We start from the raw sequence: 19,480 nt of genomic DNA, 5'->3' as shown, positions 1-19,480 counted from the left end.
TTCTTCTTTGGCAAAGTGGAAAACAAAGAGAGTGAACGAGTGAGAAAATAAATAGAGGTAAACTGCTTGTCAATGGCTGAGTCCGCCTCATTGCTTCATTTTGACATCTCCTGGATCGTGCCTCTACAATTTTCTTTTTATTATGCCAGGCAATTTCACTGCCTGGCAGGAGAAGGAATCGCAAGGCATTGTCCATCAGAGCTTTCAGGAAAAGTAGCATCAATTAGCTGTCATTTCAGTCAGTGTCACTGAAATCACCCTCTGCAGAACGCAAGGACGTATAGCCTATCAAAGGCGAGACCACTCAGCAGCTCACAACGATTAAGAATAACATGAGTCCCAGAGTGAAGAGCAATCCTGAATGGTCTGCTGAGAAATTGGGATTTCAAGAGGAAAAGTGGTGAGACTGCTAAACAAATCTGTCACATAATTGACGTTGGCTTGTGCTTATTACTGCTATGGAGCTTTTACAGACTAAAACATTAAGAAATATAACTGGCAAAATGGTCTCAATTTCTTTTCTTTCTTTTTTTATTCAAGCAACAAGTAGGAGTTGCCAAATGCAAATGTAGTCTTTGTCCAAAGTTTCCTCCAGCTGGAGTTTTCTGGTGGCTGTCATTTGGAGGTGGGTTTATTACACGCTTACTGCATCACAAAAACATGACTTAGGATCAGCATGTGTTTGTGCAGTCTAGGAGCAATAAATTATAAATGCCATCTTGGTGCTTCCAAGATTTCTATCTCAAGGTCTAACAAAATTGTGTGGCATCAAAATAAAACAAAAAGACCAACAAAACTAAGTTGACAAAAGATAATAACGCAGAAGTGCTTTTACAAGTGGCAAGTGTTTGTTGTATCAACAAAACTTGTAGCAAAGTCACGCAGTCCATGAGGCGGGTTCTTGTGCTTTTACTTGACTGTAGCAGCTGCGCAATGTGTCTGCTTGTGTTTTATGACAGGTGGCAACCAGTGTTAAGGTGGCTAACTGATGCTGGATTTACATGTCATATTATCATACGTGTGCTATTAACTTTAAACATTAAGGTTATCTTCAATACCGGTATATTGCGTCACCCCTAATTAACACGATAACGATATTTCATTTTTAAATATCATGATTATCGTCAATACTGGTATATCGTAACACCCCTAGTTTAAAATATCCAAATTGGTTTGTCCCATTTCAGACATTTCGCATTTATATGGTTTCATCAATCGTGAGTTAGACTGCCATTTTGTAGTCTATGTCGTTCCTAAGAATCATCAAGGGAAAATTCATCAGCAGGGTTTCACCTCTACTATTGATTAAATGACTGAATAACTATTTCCATTGTTGACTGAGAGTCAACTTCCGTGACATCTCTAGCAGTAATGTGTGACTGAGACAGATGGGGGCTTTATCAGGTCATCTAAGGTAAAAGGCATTTCACATCTGACTATCAGGGTCTAGTCCATATTGGAACAAAGGATCCCACTTTATATTAGGTGTCCTTAACTACTATGTACTTGCGTCAAAAAATAAGTACAATGTACTAATTGTGTTCATATACTTTTGCTGCTATAAAAAGTGGAATACGGGTAAAATTAGGGACAAGTTTGGTGGAATGGGTAGGTTTAAGTGTGGGTTAAGGTGTAAGGGAAGTGTCAACAGTGTAATTATATATGTAATTACAGAAATGAATTACAGATGTAATTACATGCAGGTATTTTTTTTAAAATAAAGTACAATGTAAAAACGTGTATGTACACAATAAGTGCACTGTATCAAATGTTTAATCTAATGTTAGTACATAGTAGTTAGACACCTAATATAAAGTGGGGCCAAACAAAGTTCTATGAACATTAACAATCATAGGAATAGGACTTAAATCATAAATCGTTTGTCCAATCTCTTTGCATATTTTATAAAACTGTATATTAATTTTCAGTTAAAAAGAAGTTGCAACCAAAGTCTTTTGTTTAAATCCCTAACCCTAAGTATGAGCAACAGCGATACTGAAGCAATACTAAAGACCATCAGTTAAACTTCATTAAACTAATCTTTCTGACTGAATTAGGAAAAAAAATAGAGTTAGTAACTAACCTAGAGCAGCACACACCATCTGAAGCACTAGCAATCTCATAGTGTAACTACATTACCTCCAACCCTTGGGATACTAAGGGTAGTTTCCGTTGTCCGGTAGAGCCGGGAAAAAAATGTCACAAAATTAAATCTCTCCGATCCATCCCGGCCCCACCCCCCTCAGTAAATTTTTAAACAACATCGACATCAAACCATTTGTTCTTCGATTTTAGAGGCCAGACGCGAAGGAGGATCTTCAGGAACGCCTGAAGTATAGAGCCAGACAGCTCCGCCACCACCGGAGAAAAAGCCGAAGTAAGCTTTAAAGATATTTTGTATTTTCTGTTCGCGCTATGCACTAATTTAAATGTTACACAGGAAAAATACATACATTTTATGTTAAAAAAATGCATTCAGAATAGGGCTGGACGATTATGGCCTAAAATCAAAACCTCGATTAATTGAACATTTTACCTCGATTACGATTAATGAACGATTATTTTATTTCTGATTTTTTTTTTTTTATTCCCTCATAGTTCACTGACAAGGTTTGTACAGTAAATAGCCTATGATTGACTATTAAGGTGGGATATTTTTTTCCTGTTGAAAGAGTGATCTGACATCATAGCTCACTATCAGCAGTTATTTTATCTATGGTTTGTAACATTTCTTACAGGTTTCTGCTCGTTGTAAATCAGATAAAGATAAATTAGCACAGTACCAGTAGTGATTGCGTGTGTGAATTAGTCATACCGTCTCTCTATTAATTGTGAGGCTGTGGGTTGTAAATAGTTCCTTCAAAAGTAGAAAAAATAGATGCTATAACTTTTGAGTTTCTAAGCTATTTTAGTGATAAATCACAGGACAGCGCTGACAACAAGTTTCTGCGTTCCTCTGTGTGCGCGCGATCTTCACGTTTTGCGCAGCTGTTTGTATGAGTGTTCGTGCCACATGCAGCTGCGCGAGCGCACCATAGATATATGTATATATCTATGCGAGCGCGGTAGCTCGATATAATAATACACATCCGATCGTCTAATCGCTTCAATGTCCAAACCATAAAACAAATACAACTGACAAAGTTTAGTCAAGACGCAAGGCTCACCGCTCACGCGCCATCACTATGTGTTGAACCGGCGTTCGCCTCCGTGTTTTGCTTTTATGCCACTGACTGGACTGGGCGGAGTCACGTGGCTACACACGCAGTTATGTTTTTAAGGGGGAAGTATTAACAGGATTAAAAAACCGAAATAACCGACATGGGAAAATTACGTCGGTTAGAGGTTCTGAATTTCGGTTTCGATTACTTTTCGATTAATCGTCCAGCCCTAATTCAGAAATTGCTAATAAATTTCACATACAACTACAAAGCAAAATTTACTCCAATAATCACATAAAGCAATATATACTATATAACAAATCTCAACTGCTTGATTATTTATATTGTCACCATATGAAAAACTGATACATTTGGAAAATGTAGGCATTTAAGGTGTTATACACATTTACATCATGAATTTCTGTAAAGCTGCTTAAAAACAATGCGTATTCTCAGAGGTGCAATACAATCAAACAAATTAAAATAATTGCAAAAGAATGCAGTAAAGCATGCAGTATTTCCTAAAGCCATTTTGTTTCTGTGAACTTGTAAAGAGAAACACCTGTTTTGCAGAATCTTTAAAGGTTTAAAGTCTTAGACCCCACATGGGCATTACATTTCCACTAATCACCACAGACTAACAGGTGTCAAACGCTCCATTACCAAACAACATTACCAGTTTGACTTGTGTGTTCCTGTGAATAGCTACAGGCACATTAAAAAAACAACAACAGACGAATTGGTGCCAGAGTCAGAGACTCTGTTTAGAAACTCTGATGTATGTGTGCTAAAGACCAAAGAGAGGGAAAATGTGGCTTATTAACTTTGGGACTGACACTGCCTCAAGGAATATAACTCTGTATGTGAAGCAAGAGAATGAATAACAGAGGCAAATAGTGAGGAGGCAGAGAAAAGCATAGAACAATACTCTCTTTTTTCTTGCTTGCTCTTCTCAGTTCTGTTTGCTGCGAATGCCTCGATTAAGCACGAAATGTGTGTTGTGTTGAAACTCAAAAGACACAGAGGCACTCTTATGGGATACTCTCAGAGGACACTGGGCATTGAAAGCCACATTTTAGTCTCTTATTGGCTCCAAAACGGGTTTGTTATATGTTATATTATTATATTTTATGACTTAATGTATATATAAAAATAAATAAATAAATAAAACAACTGCCAATTCAATGGTGGCTGATTCTTCATACCAATAAGTAGCATTAATTTTTAATCTTTTACACTTGAAAAATTGCAGTTCTAAGCTTGCTCTCTTTTCTCTTTAATGCTTTGTGGTACAAGTCTTTTTTTGGTCTATTAATGAAGTGATGCTTGAGTTGGCATGCAGACATACATTTATTTTTATTAACGAAAGAGTAACATCTGTAAAAACTGTAACCTTTTTATAGGGTATAATTTAAATATTCTGAGTCTGACTCTCATTAAATTTAAACATTTGTCTTCCATAGTATCATATTTTGTAGATCATGATAACCACAGGTAAAACCACACAGGGCACCTCATTACCATGGTAAAACGTATGATATCAGAAGTAGACGTAGGCTAGAGGTAGATTCAATCATCTCACTTGAACCAAAACACCACATTCCCTTTCCAAATGAATAAAAAAAATACACAGGAAGCACAGATTTAGAAAAGACACAGAAGATCAAAAGTTATGTCAAATTAGTTATACCATAAGGTCCATTTGTTCTTCATTAAACCCAACAAATTTTTTATCAGTCCTGGTGTGAACAGACACAGATGCATTTCAAATTCACATTTGTTAAGACACCTTAAAACTATAAAAAAGCTAAAGAGTATATTTTAAGAGATAATTTGACTAATTTGTGTGAAATGGCAAGACGATTTCTATCTATCTACAATGGAAGAGAAACAGAAATCGTCTTATTATAATGTCCCTTTTCCCTTACAAATCAGATATGTTTTATGTCGGTCTGCGCCCCTCATGGAATTATAAGAATTGTAAAGGAGGATTACAACACCACGCATTTTACACTCAGCTCTAAGACTTGCAGTAGCATTTCAGGGTGTTGTTACAGTGGTTTAAGAGCACAACAGTGTTCCTGGTACACTTTCAAAGGATGGAAATTGAGCTAACGTGTAATTACCCAACTCACAGTTGAGGTGTAATACATAGCTCATAAAGTCTGGTAATGAGATTTAATCGCTCCCATAGATGCATCTCACGTCATCAGTTCTGGATGGTGTAAATTCTACAGATGCTTTGCCGGCAGGTAATGCCATGGGGTTTTACCACTTTCCCAGTGAATTTTAATGCAAGCAACTAATTTTATCTCTGCGCTCACAGATTCCATTCTAGCTAGAGACACTACATGTACCATTACATTTTCTAAGAAAAATATTTCAGTGCAATCAATACTGAAATACTATGTATTTAACATTAAGTATTTAATTAAAATCTTAAAGGTAATAAACAAGTGTTTTGTATATGTTCAGCACAAGCTCACTGATGTAAAGCTGCTACTGTGAATAGGATTTTGTAATTATATTTTCATCAACAGAGCATATGTTCTAGCTTAAGCTCTGGTTTTACAACAACAGTGGTGGCAGAAATTAACATTTCCATTTCCATTAAGGGGCAATTTATGACCCCTTAAAATGATTTCCATGGGGATTTTTTACTTTTATTATGGCTGTTTTTAACTTTATTAAATGTATCAGTCATCTTTTATATCAATTCTTACATTTAATCCAATTAGAATAATAAGACACTTTAGGGCTGTTACCAATCAAAATAAATTAGTATCAATAAACGCCATCTTTGCACTGCAAAGGTGGATCAGAAGCTGCATTTGAAGTGTATTTTAGGTGTTTTTACTAATGAACATTATACGTGAACCTCGGGTGATATTCTAAAATAATAAAAATGCAATTCATGTCAATGTGAGTCATTGAATCATTCATTCACCTGGTTTGTTTAAAAGCGGATTCATTTTCAAATTCAAATTTATAGTCAAACAGGCTGAATACATGGTTTTTATAATGCATGCACATTAAAATCATGACAGGTCAAATCTAACCTGTTTAAAATCTAACTTAATGCTCTACAATGCAAGTAAACCACTCGCATGGGTGACTAAAATTTCATGCTAGGCGACTAAATAATGTCTATTTAGCCATTGGCTTAGGGCTGCACAATTCCTAATCGAATTTCTAATCGCGATTACGATTAAGGATGCCACTATTTCGTAATCGTTCAAAGGTGCGATTACAAGGAAAAATATCCACTTCCATTAGTCTGCATGTTTAAGAGGTGTGTTATGAGCATGTCACATTGTGAGAGGTGAATCACGACTACTTCAGAATGTATAAGGTCTAACCTAGCACAAAAGGAGCTACCAGTGACGTAGGTGTACGCTGATATGTCGAACAGCCACGAAACACCAGCACCTGCCATTTTTTAAAAGCCGTGTACACAGCCTATGTATTTACACCACAAACTAACTCTACAAACATGGAAAACAGTGATAGATGGACCTCTGAACCATACGCTAAGGAGAAAATCCAGGACGACTTTGAGCATACCAAGCAAAACATGATTATGTATAAGCACAGCAAAAGCTAATACTGTTTCATATACTGTCTACTTTCTTTGTATAATAGTTCTATCTATTAACATATTAGACAGGACTGTTAAACAGATTGTAAACTACTGAAGATGGAGAATGCAAGCATTGTGTGCTCAGGCTCTGTCTGAACTGTTCTCAGCGGCGTCAAAATAAAAATCTGCCGCGCCGTCAAAATAAAAGTCACAACAACAAGCACAGTTTACGTCTCTTCAGGCCCTAGTGGAACATTAGTTTTCAGGGAACCACACTGGTGGTGAAAGCCCCTATTATACCATTCATATATTGACTTTTTCATTATTATTTAAAAAAGAAATCAAACCAATATATAGTTGACATTTGAGGTTTAATGCTATAGAAAAATAATAAAAATTGTGTTTTCAGATTGTTTTTATACAAAAATATGGCATGCAGTTGCTTCAAACAATGGTATAAAGCTATTCAATACATCATTCTATGTAAATTGTGATAATCATAATTAATAATCGCAATTACAATTTCAAGGGAATAATTGACAATTATGATTTTTGTCAATCGTGCAGCCCTATATTGACTAATAAATTGTTAGATTTCACTCACCAATGTTTGAGTTAGAGGCCAAGTATAAGTTTGGCACAGATATTTTTTACCCATTTTGAACACTCTGAGCGCTTGAGTGTTTCGCTCTCCGTCTTTAAAGCCCACAATTGTAATTTATCTCAAAGGATGCACAGTGCATGTGACCCACTGTAAACTGTAGCGTGAAGGCTCCCAACTCGCAGTCACTCAGCTGAGAGTGCCGCTACATTGACACTACATGTAAATGATATTCTTTGTTGTAAAATGTCGAAAAATGTGCATTCATACATTTTCATTCATACATGGTTACCACGTATTAGTTCTAATTAAGTTCTATCGAAGGCGATTCATCTGCGATAATGAATGCAATATTGCGTAGCTGGTCAGTGATCTACGGCTCTGTCTATTAAATGCCGCTCCATTTGAAAGCAGGTGATGGCGATTTAGCGGTAATCAGGGAACCGGCTTTACTGACGAAATGCATGTGACAATCGCATGCGATATATTGCCCAGCCCTATGATATAGTAACTAAAGCAGTATTTAAGAAGGGGGACAGCAGACTACAAGAGCAGACAGAAACAGGCCTAGTGAGAATGGGTACTGCTGTGTTGTATAATGGCGCACAAACACATTTAATGGCTCTTGATGACTGATCATTTCTTCCCTGGCAAGTCATTCCTCAAGCCTGGTCGTAAGCAAGATGCATGTATTTCGCCATGCAATTGCTATCCCTTCAACACTTCTGGAGAAACCAGTCCTGTAGCAATGGCAACTAGCTGAGACTATAGATTTTCCTAAGTAGGGTCATAAGCTTATCGCATACTGTGTACATTTGTAAAAATGCTGCAGGTGCAGGTCTAAGCCTGGCAGTGAGGTTAATATGGTTATGGCCGTCATACCTTGAACCTTTATGCAGCCAATGATAAATGCATCATTTTCAAACTATACATTTTCCTTTAACACACACCACATGATATCGAGACTGTCTAAATGAACTGAAAATACTATTCTCTAAGAACTTAATCAGATTCTATGGGAACAATTTGAGACGTACTTTTGCGAAACATGGCAATTATGGGTGAGGTTTACAGGGTTACGCCATAATAGAGGGGAATAGGCCTGCAAAGTCTCATCAGCCACTTGAGTCAAGTCACTGAGTGTCCTGCTTGCCTCACTATGATAATTGGCCTTTACAGGCAGTCACTGCAACAATCACACATGAGAATGATTAAATAATCCCCTGCACTTGAGCCATTTTGGTTTAGAGGACTCTCTCTAGGGGTCTCTCCACCATCACACACACTTGTATCATTACAGTACTCAAAATTAAAAGTAAATCATCCATAGCAGCCTATGCTCTGCAGACATAAAAATTGGACCACCACACAAAACCAGAGACAATAATGAGTCTTACCTTCGCCTGGATCGGGTGGCCCAAACTCGAGATCGTATCGTAGAATGTAAAAATTATTCCACACATATAGCTGGTTATCCCTGGGGTTGTAATCCACAGCTGCGATGTACTGATACTGGTTAGGAAAGAGGATATTGATATACTCCCCTTGCCCCAGTTTGGTGTTATACACATAGTCAATTTGGCTCTTACTGGCCTCGCTTTCATTCTCTTCATAGGTGGAACGCACCACGTGCAGTACGCCACACACCATGAAGGCATTGGAGGCCGAGCGTTTGTCATAGACGGTCTCCCATGTGGCCTCAAAGCGCAAAGTATATGGATTGAGTTGGCTGAGAACGATACGTCCATTATTCTGCTCGGTAGCATAGATAACCCACAGTCCCCGTTCGTCAACCGCCAAGTCGATGTCCGTTTTCCCACCCCAGCGATACGGTGAAGTGTCGTGGTAGTTGGCATTGGCAACTATGGCCTCCCCACTCTTTATCCGTGTGCGCAAGTCAAACTTGACAATATTTCGAGTGCGTTCCTTGTTGAAGAAGATGGCCCCATCATAGGCCACAAACCCGGTTCCGTCAACGCGGTGCGGAAGCTTGTAGGTAGTTGTCTGGCGACCACTTCTCAAGTCGTCGAGTGAGGCATACTCTATGAGAGTGTCAGTGCGGTACGGAGTCCATGGCATGAAGTAGATCTTGTCCCCTGCCTGCAGGGGGTCTTTGCACCAAGCTCCAGACTGCTGTTCAGCCTCGAAGACAAAGGTTGGATCTCCTACTGCTTTCAGAGTCCCAGGGCAAATAAAAACTGGGGGAAAAAGGTCAAGAGGCAAGAACTAGAGTTAGAAAATGAACCAGTAATGCATTATGTAATGATCTTCTATGCATTCTTTGGGTCCAATGTATGTGTAAGGATTTTTGAGGCTAATGTACCACAATATAATTTTAGCAGTGTCATATCTGGTGGTGTGTACATTGTCAAAAGAAAACGAGAGGTTAAGTGGGAGAAACTGCATGGACTGTTTGAGGTGGCCTTGCTCCCTGAGATTGTTGGCAAACAAGTTTAACTGAGAGGAACAGACAAAAGGGAAAAAGCCCTGTAAATGAGAAAAGATGAGAGAAACAACACTAATGGACAGATAAAATTCATTTTGGAATATCTATGTTAATAGCAATGATTCTTTTACGTCAACAGTATGGGGCGGGTTTTGTCGTATTTGTTGCAAAAGCCACACCTTGAAAGTAAGCACACATACATGGATTATGTCTGAGGAAAGAACCGACGACACATGAGAGGCGAGAGGAAAGGACACAAAGGTCAAGGGAACTGGATGATAATGCTGTTCAGGACAGATAGGATGACAGCCAAACAGAAGTGTCTTCACTCGTCACTGAGGAACGAATAGGAGAGTGAGGCCAAACGCACCCGTCTCTGGGCGTTGAACCAGTTAGAAATGCAAAGTCTGTGGTGAACAGCATATCACATGCAGATGGCTACAGGTAATTGGCCTCTCTCTTCCATCAATATCATGTGGCATCGAAGGAAAAAGCCAAATAAAATTAAGCCAGAGTTCATTGTACATTAAATCAACTATGTCAAAGAGCCTATATTACCTTGAAGTGAAATGTGTGATTTTAGTGCTTTTAGAGGCACTAGAATGGCAAAAAAAAGTGTTTCCAAACAGGTTTTCAAAACTGGTTTTCCCTGTCTTAAAAACAAAACAGTTCCACCTTAATCTCACCACTGGTTGAGTCAAAGCTGGGTTGGTCGGGACACTCAAACAAAGAGAGAGATGTGTTGATAGCCCAAAAGTGTTTACACTTTGCAGGGAATCAATAGACAAACACTTATAGCTTACTTATAATTGGCTCCAAAAATTAAACTGGGAAAGTATTTTATCGTCTAAAAAATTACAGACATCAGATTGGAAAATGGATGATAATATAGAATCTAGACCATAGGAGATATCCATGTCAGTCTATAAAAAAAAAAAGTTTTAAAAGCATTTTAACCTCCAGTTTCAGTTAGATAGATCTTGTCCATCCTGATATCATGTAGGTGATGGGGTGGGGTGGGGGGAGCAGTGTGGAGGGTTCGAAACCATACAACACAAAACAAGGAGCTGAGGACTGAGAGCCAGAGCAGTCATTTACCTTTTTGCTCCACTTCTATTTGAGCCGTGGAAAAACAAGAGAATGAAAAGAGCGTCAAGGGAGAGAAAAGATTAGAAGAGGACCCCCCACCCCACCCCCTAAAAAAAAAAAAAAAAAAAAACGTACATTTATATATACAGGCCAAAGCATTTACGTCAAATAAGAAACCATCCAGTGATGAAATGTATACAGCACATGCAGAAAAAAAAAACTGTTCAGGGAAAATGCTTTTAGTGTTGCACCTGTGTTACCGAGAATAGGGTTTAATTAATCATGTTGCTATCAGTGGACACCTAGCAACAAAGAAAGAAGCTATTAGAGTGGTAAAGAGAGCAGGAGAAAGAAAAACTGCAAGATAAAGAGGTACACAGATAATAGGTATTTTGAAAAGCACACAAACTTTTCTTTCAAACACTAAAAAAGATGTAAAATTAGAAGTTATGGATATTATCTAAGAATAGATAATATTACAACTGAACAACTCTATTAATTTTTTGACATGAATCACACACTGCCACAAAAAAAACCCTAATAATACATGAATAGGCATGTAACATGCTAGATAAATTGATATACATGAGCTTATATTAATTCAATATGAATATGTCAATTAAAATGTATTTTTGGACAATTTCAATACTACAAAAAACTAAGAATGCTGAAAAAGAAACTGATACTACAACATTTAAAAATCAGAGGTGTAGGAACAATTTGAAGGCTTGGATCATGAATATTAATGAAGTGACAGTGTATGTGCATTAGTCTTATTTATTTGTATTAATTATTTGAAAGAGAGGTAAGCGTGTGCTAGACATAGCACAATTACTGCTTACTGCAAAGTTCATCCATTCAATCCACTGCCAAAGAAACAGTTTGGATTGTAAGCAGTCTTCTGCTTGGTTTATAATGTATAATGTAAAAAAAAAAAAAAAAAGTTTTCTTTGCACCTCAGGCAAGAAAAGTGAACTAAAGTTTGGGGTCAGTAACATTTTTAATGCAGTTGAAAGAAGTCTCTTGTGCTCACCAAGGCTGTATTTATTTGATCAAAAATGCAGTAAAACATTAATATTTAAATTAATTTCAAATAGCTGTTTTCTATGTGAATATATATTAAAATGTAATGTATTCCTGTGATCCAAAGCTGAATTTTCAGCATCTTTACTCCAGTCTTTAGTGTCACATAATCCTTCAGAAATCATTCTAATATTATGATTTGCTGCTCAAGAAAACAAAGTTGTGCTGTTTCATATTTCTGTGGATATGGTGAAACATTTGATTAAAAGCATTTACTTTATGTTATTCTTTTTTAACATTCTAAATGTATTTACTGTCACTTTGGATCAATTCAATGCATCATTGATGAATAAAAGTAAAATTAAGCCCATCAACATGGGGAAGGCTTAATTTAACCTTGAACCTACAAGCTGAAAAAGTAAAATATAACTTCCATAACTTCCATCAGAAGACATATGCTCTTTGAGAAAATCAGTGCCAAAACAGGAAATGTATATGGTCCTGAAACAACCATCTGCAAATGTAAAGGCTTTCAATAGAGAGACAAATACAAGAAACAAAGCATCTGTAGAAGAGACAACAAAGAAGAGAATTTTGTTATTCCCCAAAGGTGCAATAGCCATCAGAGCTAACAGCTGCAGAACTGGACAGAGAATTAGAAATCCAAAAGGTAAGCTGAAAATATTAAACACAGAGTAAACACATTTCCATTTAATCACTGATAGAGAAACAATGGCACGAAGCTAAATGCTGAAACAGACAGTGGCTCTGTTCCAAATCCTAATGAGCTTCCTAGTGTATATACACAGCATTTAAAGGCTTCATAAGCTACGTTTCCATCTAATGTTGTGAATTTAACTTATGCACAAATTAAAAATATCTCAACATGTTTAACAGAATAAAACAGTCACTTCCTGGGAAATTGGAGCAAAATATCTGTAATAAAAATGGAGGTTGCTGCAATCAGGGAAGAAACTGTGCCTCTTTTTTTCTCCGTTATAAATGACTTGCGTCTCAGAGCGGCAGACGAAACGCAATAAACATTGTCATGTTATCTTGTGTTTGGATGCTGCTGTGTGTGAACGCAATTGTGTGACACACTTCTGGGAGGGAATTAAAACAAATCATTCTGAGGACAGACTTTGGTCATTTCAGAACCACCAAACCAACATTTGAGATTCTGGTTAGTCCAATTATCCAGTCACATCCAATGTCACTGTTGAGGCAAAGTCACATGAATTTTCTGTTGTGCATCAAGGGATTTATATATGTTTCCATTGTAGTTTATGTGCATATATTCTTATCAAAGAAAAAATTAATCCGCCTCAACTGAGCACATACATTTTTTATGAGCATTTGTAATATTTTTGCATTATCAATATCTTGGCATTACCATCCAGAGTTTATTTTTATGGATATCCTAAAATGCGCATAAAAATAGGTGGATGGAAACATAGGAGTGCAACTATAGCTACAATGCCAAATTTTGGTCTAAATCTATGGCAGCACTGCATGTTTTTTTTTTGTTTTTTTTCCACTAATAAGAATGTGCAAAAATTCTCATTCAAGATCCAGGAAAATTACATTTATAAAGACTACATATAATGTATTCACCTGTATTCTACACAGTAAAGAAATTCAGTATTTCACCTATAATTGGTTTGTGGTTTTATGAATGTACTTATTATTAGATCATTGTGTTGTTTGCTTGGTAACATGGTGACATCAACAGTGACTATTAATAGAGCTGCTGCCCATTAATGAAGAAAGTGTGAAATCACTTACAAAGATCCTTTTCAATTAGGATGCTACCTATGTAGGTAGCAGACAGCAGGGCAGCTCACTATGTTTTGGAACAGAGCTATGATGTTAGGATTCGACACAGAACTGCACTCAACCTGATACCTGATAAATACATTTACTTGAAGTATTTTGTGAAGTGCTAAAACTTATTCACCATCAAAACATATCTATGTGGCTTAAAGGATTAGTTCACTTTCAAATGAAAATTAGCCCAAGCTTTACTCACCCTCAAGCCATCCTAGGTGTATATGACTTTCTTCTTTTATGATGAACACAGTTGGAGAAATATTAATAAATATCCTGACGCATCCAAGCTTTATAATGGCAGTGAACAGGGGTCACGAGTATGAGCTGAAGAAAGTGCTTCTATCCACATCCATCCATCCATCCATCCATCCATCCATCCATCATAAACGTGTACTCCACACGGCTCCGGGGGATTAATAAAGTACTTCTGAAGCGAAGCAATGCGTTTGTGTAAAAATATCTATATTTAACAAGTTATGAAGTAAAATATCTAGCTTCCGCCAGACCGCCTTCCGTATTCAACGTACGAAGAAAGTGTAAAACTCTTGCAGTTCAAAAAGCTTACGCTACGGCCTACTAGCTTCCACCAGACCGCCTTCCCTATTCAACTTACAGAAAAAGTGTAACTGACGCGACACCAGTTTACACTTCGTAACTTGAATACGGAAGGCGGTCTGGTGGAAGCTAGATATTTTACTTCATAACTTACAGTGGGGATCGAAAGTTTGGGAACCCCTTTCAGAATCAGTGAAAATGTGAAAATTTTTAACAAAACAAGAGAGATCATACAAAATGCATGTTATTTTTTGTTTAGTACTGTCCTGAGTAAGATATTTTACATAAAAGATGTTTGCATATAGTCCACAAGACTAAAAAAAATAGCTGAATTTATTAAAATAACCCCGTTCAAAAGTTTGGGAACCCTTGGATCTTAATACTGTGTGTCGTTACCTGATGATCCACGACTGTTTGTTTGTTTTGTGATGGTTGTTCATGAGTCTCTTGTTTGTTCTGAGCAGTTAAACTGAAGTCTGTTCTTCAGAAAAATCCTCCATGTCCTGCAGGTTCTTCAGTTTTCCAGCATCTTTTGCATATTTGAACCCTTTCCAGCAGTTACTGTATGATTTTGAGATCCATCATTTCACACTGAGGACAATTGAGGGACTCAAACACAACTATTAAAAAAGGTTCAAACATTCACTGATGCTCCAGAAGGAAACACAATGCATTAAGAGCCGGGGAGTGAAAACTTTTTGAATTTAAAGATCAAGGTATATTGTACTTAATTTTTCTTCTGGGAAACATGCAAGTATCTTCTGTTGCTTTCGATGGGCAGTACTAAATGAAAAAAATTATATTTCAACAAAATAAGAAAAATGTGGACATCTTCATCCTGTTCAAAAGTTTTCACCCCCCAGATCTTATTGCATCGTGTTTCCTTCTGGAGCATCAGTGAACGTTTAAACCTTTTTTAATAGAGTCCCTCAGTTGTCCTCAGCGTGAAAAGATGAATCTCAAAATCATACAGTAACTGCTGTAAAGGGTTCAAATATGCAAAAGATGCTTGAAAACTGAAGAATTTGCAGGATCTGGAGGATTTTTCTGAAGAACAGAGCTCAGTTTAACTGCTCAGGACAAACAAGAGACTCATGAACAACCATCACAAAACAAACAAACAGTCATAGATCATCCAGGTAACCAAACACAGTATTAAGACCCAAGGGTTCCCAAACTTTTGAACGGGGTTATTTTAATAAATTCAGCTATTTTTTGTCTTGTGGACTATATGTAAACAGCTTTTACTGTCCTGAGTAATATATCTTACTCAGGACAGTACTAAACAAAAAATAACATGCATTTTGTATGATCTCTCTTGTTTTGTTAAAAATCTTCACATTTTCACAGATTCTGAAAGGGGTTCCCAAACTTTCGATCCCCACTGTATTAAATATGGATATGTTTTTTTTACACAAACGCATCGCTTCATTTCAGAAGGCCTTTATTAACCCCCCAGAGCCGTGTGGAGTACGTTTATGATGGATGGATGTGGATGGAGGCACTTTCTTCTGCTCATATTCGTTGATCCCGTTGACTGCCATTATAAAGCTCGGATGTGTCAGGATATTTATTAATATTTCTCCAATTGTGTTCAACAGAAAGAGGAAAGTAATATACACCTAGGATGGCTTGAAGTTGAGTAAAGATTGGGCTAATTTTCATTTAAAAAAGAATGAATCCTTTAAGTGTTTTTTTTTAAAACGTCTTAAATCATACCAAATTCCATAATGTCACATTTCAGCATTACTTGGCAAACAATTTACAGTAAAATAAACAAGATAAACTCATTATTATTTGGCACCATGTGCAGTATTACAGAATATTTGTAAGAAGATAACTTACTGTATGGCACACATTCATACTGGACCTCAAGATACTTGTATGTCCCAGGACACGGATCAGGAAAGACATCTGAGCCAGTGACGACAACACATTGAGTCCGATTGTTACACCTAAAAAACCAAGCATTAATGAGAAGAATTAATGGACAAAACTTCCTGGAGAGGTGTTTACTATTCTCACTGTTAGTTTACTAGAGTATTTTATGCTATCAGTAAATAAAATTATGATTACTCCATTTATTTTAAAAGAAAATGTAACATTAATATAAAGTGTGAATGATTACTTCTGATTTGAGCGCTTAACTTCATGGCATTTTTGTGGTGATTAATTAAAAGTCAGGTTTCAGTCATTCTGTTTAGTTTGATGTGAAAAAGATTCAGTTTGAAGTTGGAGTTCACCCCTAAACCTAACCATCAGTAGGGCATAAACAGATTGTACAAAAATATTCAAAATGGTACAAATTCATACAAATTAACCGCCAATTCACCAAAATATTGAAATAGTTATGAACTGCCTCAAGGGTTTATTCAACAATACACCTTTCCTGAGATTTGAAGATACGACTTCACATTATGGCCCTACATGACCTTATCCCAAACCCTTGTATCTGTTATGTGTCCATCAAGCTTATGAATATTCGCCTCGGCATAAAGACATCTTTTATTATTTATGTTAATTGCATCCTTCTTTGCATCACATTCTACAAACACTGAGGCGGGCTGTATTCATGCCATGATTACACATCCTAGATGTTAACCAGCAGAACAGCTTGGCTATGGGCTAACCAGGAAAAAGAAAATAATTTAAAAAAAACAAGAAATTTCATTAATTCATTTCAACTTCATTCGGGCCAACTGCAAGCTATTCTGACAGGGAATATAAAAAAATGAAGAAAACCCTAAAGGACATTCAAATCCTCCAGCAGCACTGAATATAAATACAATCTACGAATTTCCTTTTCTGTGATGCAGTTCATAGGTAATGGTAAGATTGCATTAACCAATCAAATCAGATGAACATGTCTATATGATTGCTGCAGAAAACTGAAGATTCGGCTGTCAGAGGTTTAACTTTGACCCTGGCAATGTTACTCATTCAGTCATTGAGTTAACAGCAGAACAACATGGCATTAAATGGACATTTTACCCAAAAAAAAAAAAAATGATTAATCTGTGCACATAAATATTCTTTTAAATGCATGTGCCTCATAATCTTGAATGAAAATAACTTCCCCTCCCTCTTGCAGCAACATCTCTTCTCTGATGACGAGGGCGGGGCAACCTATCACTCACATGAAATCCACCAATGGCAAACTACAACCATCCAACTATCTAATCAATTCCCCATGGACAAAATCAAGCCCCGCCCTATATTTTTCTTCGTGCTCTAGAAGACATTTAGGGAAGAATAGACCATCACAATTTCCGTTTCATGCTGATTTTAACTTGGTGGATACTGCATTTTCAATCTCAAAAACAAAACATTATGTTATGTTTCATTTTATTCTCTCTCTAAACCCTGATATCCCAATAGCAGGGCTGGCACCATTTTTGCGGGATGAATCCCTCATTGCGGTGACAAAGCTATACAGTGTGCAACAATGCGCTGTTAGAATATACAGATAGTGTTAGCCTAATACATAATTTTTTTTTTTTACTTAGAATCGAATGGTATATAATATAATAATAAAGTATTAAAAACTAAAATAATTATAAACATTAAAATAAAATAAGCCCATATGCTAATTTAATCGCTGTGAAAAATAATAATATAAATTTGTATATAATAAATATTAATATTTATAAAATTATAATAATACAATATAATATAAATAAATAATATAAATATAATATGATAACGTAATATAATATAATTTATAAATAATATAATATGAAGGCAGACCTTTGACTATCTTTGTCTACTTTATAACAGGTCCAAAAACACTGTGTAGAACAATCAGTTAAAACAAAGGAACTTGAAACTTGAGTTTACATGCTAAAACGTCAATGAATAAAAATGAATATGTAGGATTTACTTTGAAACAATTTTCACTCAGAAATGCAAATAATTACAAATAAAAATTTGCAAGTATCACATTGAATTGAAAATTCAATTCTGAAGTAAAAAAGAATAGTAATGGTATTTTCTTGTAAAACACTCCAATAATCTTGTTTTATTTCCAAATCTTTTTACAGTGTTTTTAGAGTGTAGAGCATTTCTGTAATCACCTAGCAACAGAACACTAAAAGAAACAATGACAAAAACATTCGCTCAGCAAACTTCAGTATCTACAACCGCATAGGAAACAAGGAAATAGAATCCACATTTGGACTACAGGCAATGCTTGGCACACAAACCTTTACCTTTGAGATACGATTTTATAGGCATCCGGGAGGTAGCAATTAGTGTTGTCCATCTGGAACGGGTCAGCGGCGCATATTTTGTTGTCTGTGCGGCCGTAGTTGGCAGTTTCAATCATGATGACATCACTTCCAGGGCAGCGGAGATCAATGGGATAGCCCTCACAGGACAGCTCTCTGCGCACCAGACCAAACGGCAGTGCTGCACGACTGAAAGCTAAAAAGAAAGAGAGGAATATTAGAGATTAGAGCTGGGTGAAAAAAAGGATTTTGGGTTTAATGCCCAAGCCACTCTGAACACACTGTTTTTACTTATGCTATGAAATAAATTTCTTTCACTTAACCACAAAGAATTGTGTTAAGCACTAGATATTCTTAAGTAGCTACTAGATATTTATCAGTTGTCATATAAATAGCAAATGGCTTTCATTTTAACCACAAGTCCACTTATTTTGATATCTGATCCACCGGCCGTTTACTAGCATGAAGTAATAACTAGGCTTGGTGTCATTTCTAAATACACACTGCACTTTTAGCATGTATCATGCGTTAATGTCCCAACAATATTCTTAAAATGCATCAGCATGACGCCCTGAGTACCATATGAAATAGATGGGTCAGCATGTGTCTTTTGGTCCAACTGACAACAAAATGTCAACAAAAATAGAGAAATGTTTTCTAATTGTTATTAATGCATAAAAACATCCTTGCATTTACCCAGTATAAAAATGACATGTTTGTTTTGAATCCTCTCAAAAGGCCATCATACTACAAGATATAATTATATTGAGTGCATGTAGGAGTTATGGTCCATATGGTTAGTCATACTTCTCTAAGATGCAGGAAACTTTGTTAAGTGTGGGAGGAAGAGTAGATATTACTGACCAAAATATAAAGAGGTGTTTTCTGTTGGCATCCTATATTTGAGATATTTACATAATGCTGCGTAAAACTGCACGATTCAGGATAAATTGAGAATCACACATTTCT

The 19,480-nt window shown here is 36.5% G+C and overlaps 1 protein-coding gene across 9 annotated transcripts in view; it reads right to left on the bottom strand.

The window, feature by feature from the left end:
- LOC125249983 (adhesion G protein-coupled receptor L2-like) overlaps positions 1 to 19,480 on the bottom strand; it is a 135,790-nt gene that overhangs the window by 74,226 nt on the left and 42,084 nt on the right. For 5 of the 9 annotated variants that reach the window (XM_048162251.1, XM_048162256.1, XM_048162253.1 and 2 more), the window contains exons 3-6: positions 18,494 to 18,707; positions 16,131 to 16,240; positions 10,887 to 10,901; positions 8,740 to 9,540 (exon numbers count right to left, since the gene is read on the bottom strand). In XM_048162251.1, coding sequence (XP_048018208.1) covers positions 8,740 to 9,540; positions 10,887 to 10,901; positions 16,131 to 16,240; positions 18,494 to 18,707 — 1,140 coding nt within the window. The remainder of the gene's footprint in view (positions 1 to 8,739; positions 9,541 to 10,886; positions 10,902 to 16,130; positions 16,241 to 18,493; positions 18,708 to 19,480) is intronic. The other 4 variants (XM_048162252.1, XM_048162259.1, XM_048162254.1 and 1 more) reach the window with 1 other exon arrangement.

Source organism: Megalobrama amblycephala, linkage group LG17 (genome assembly GCF_018812025.1).
Source record: "Megalobrama amblycephala isolate DHTTF-2021 linkage group LG17, ASM1881202v1, whole genome shotgun sequence".
Classification (NCBI taxonomy): domain Eukaryota; kingdom Metazoa; phylum Chordata; class Actinopteri; order Cypriniformes; family Xenocyprididae; genus Megalobrama; species Megalobrama amblycephala.
This window is presented reverse-complemented; position numbering and strand designations above follow the sequence as displayed.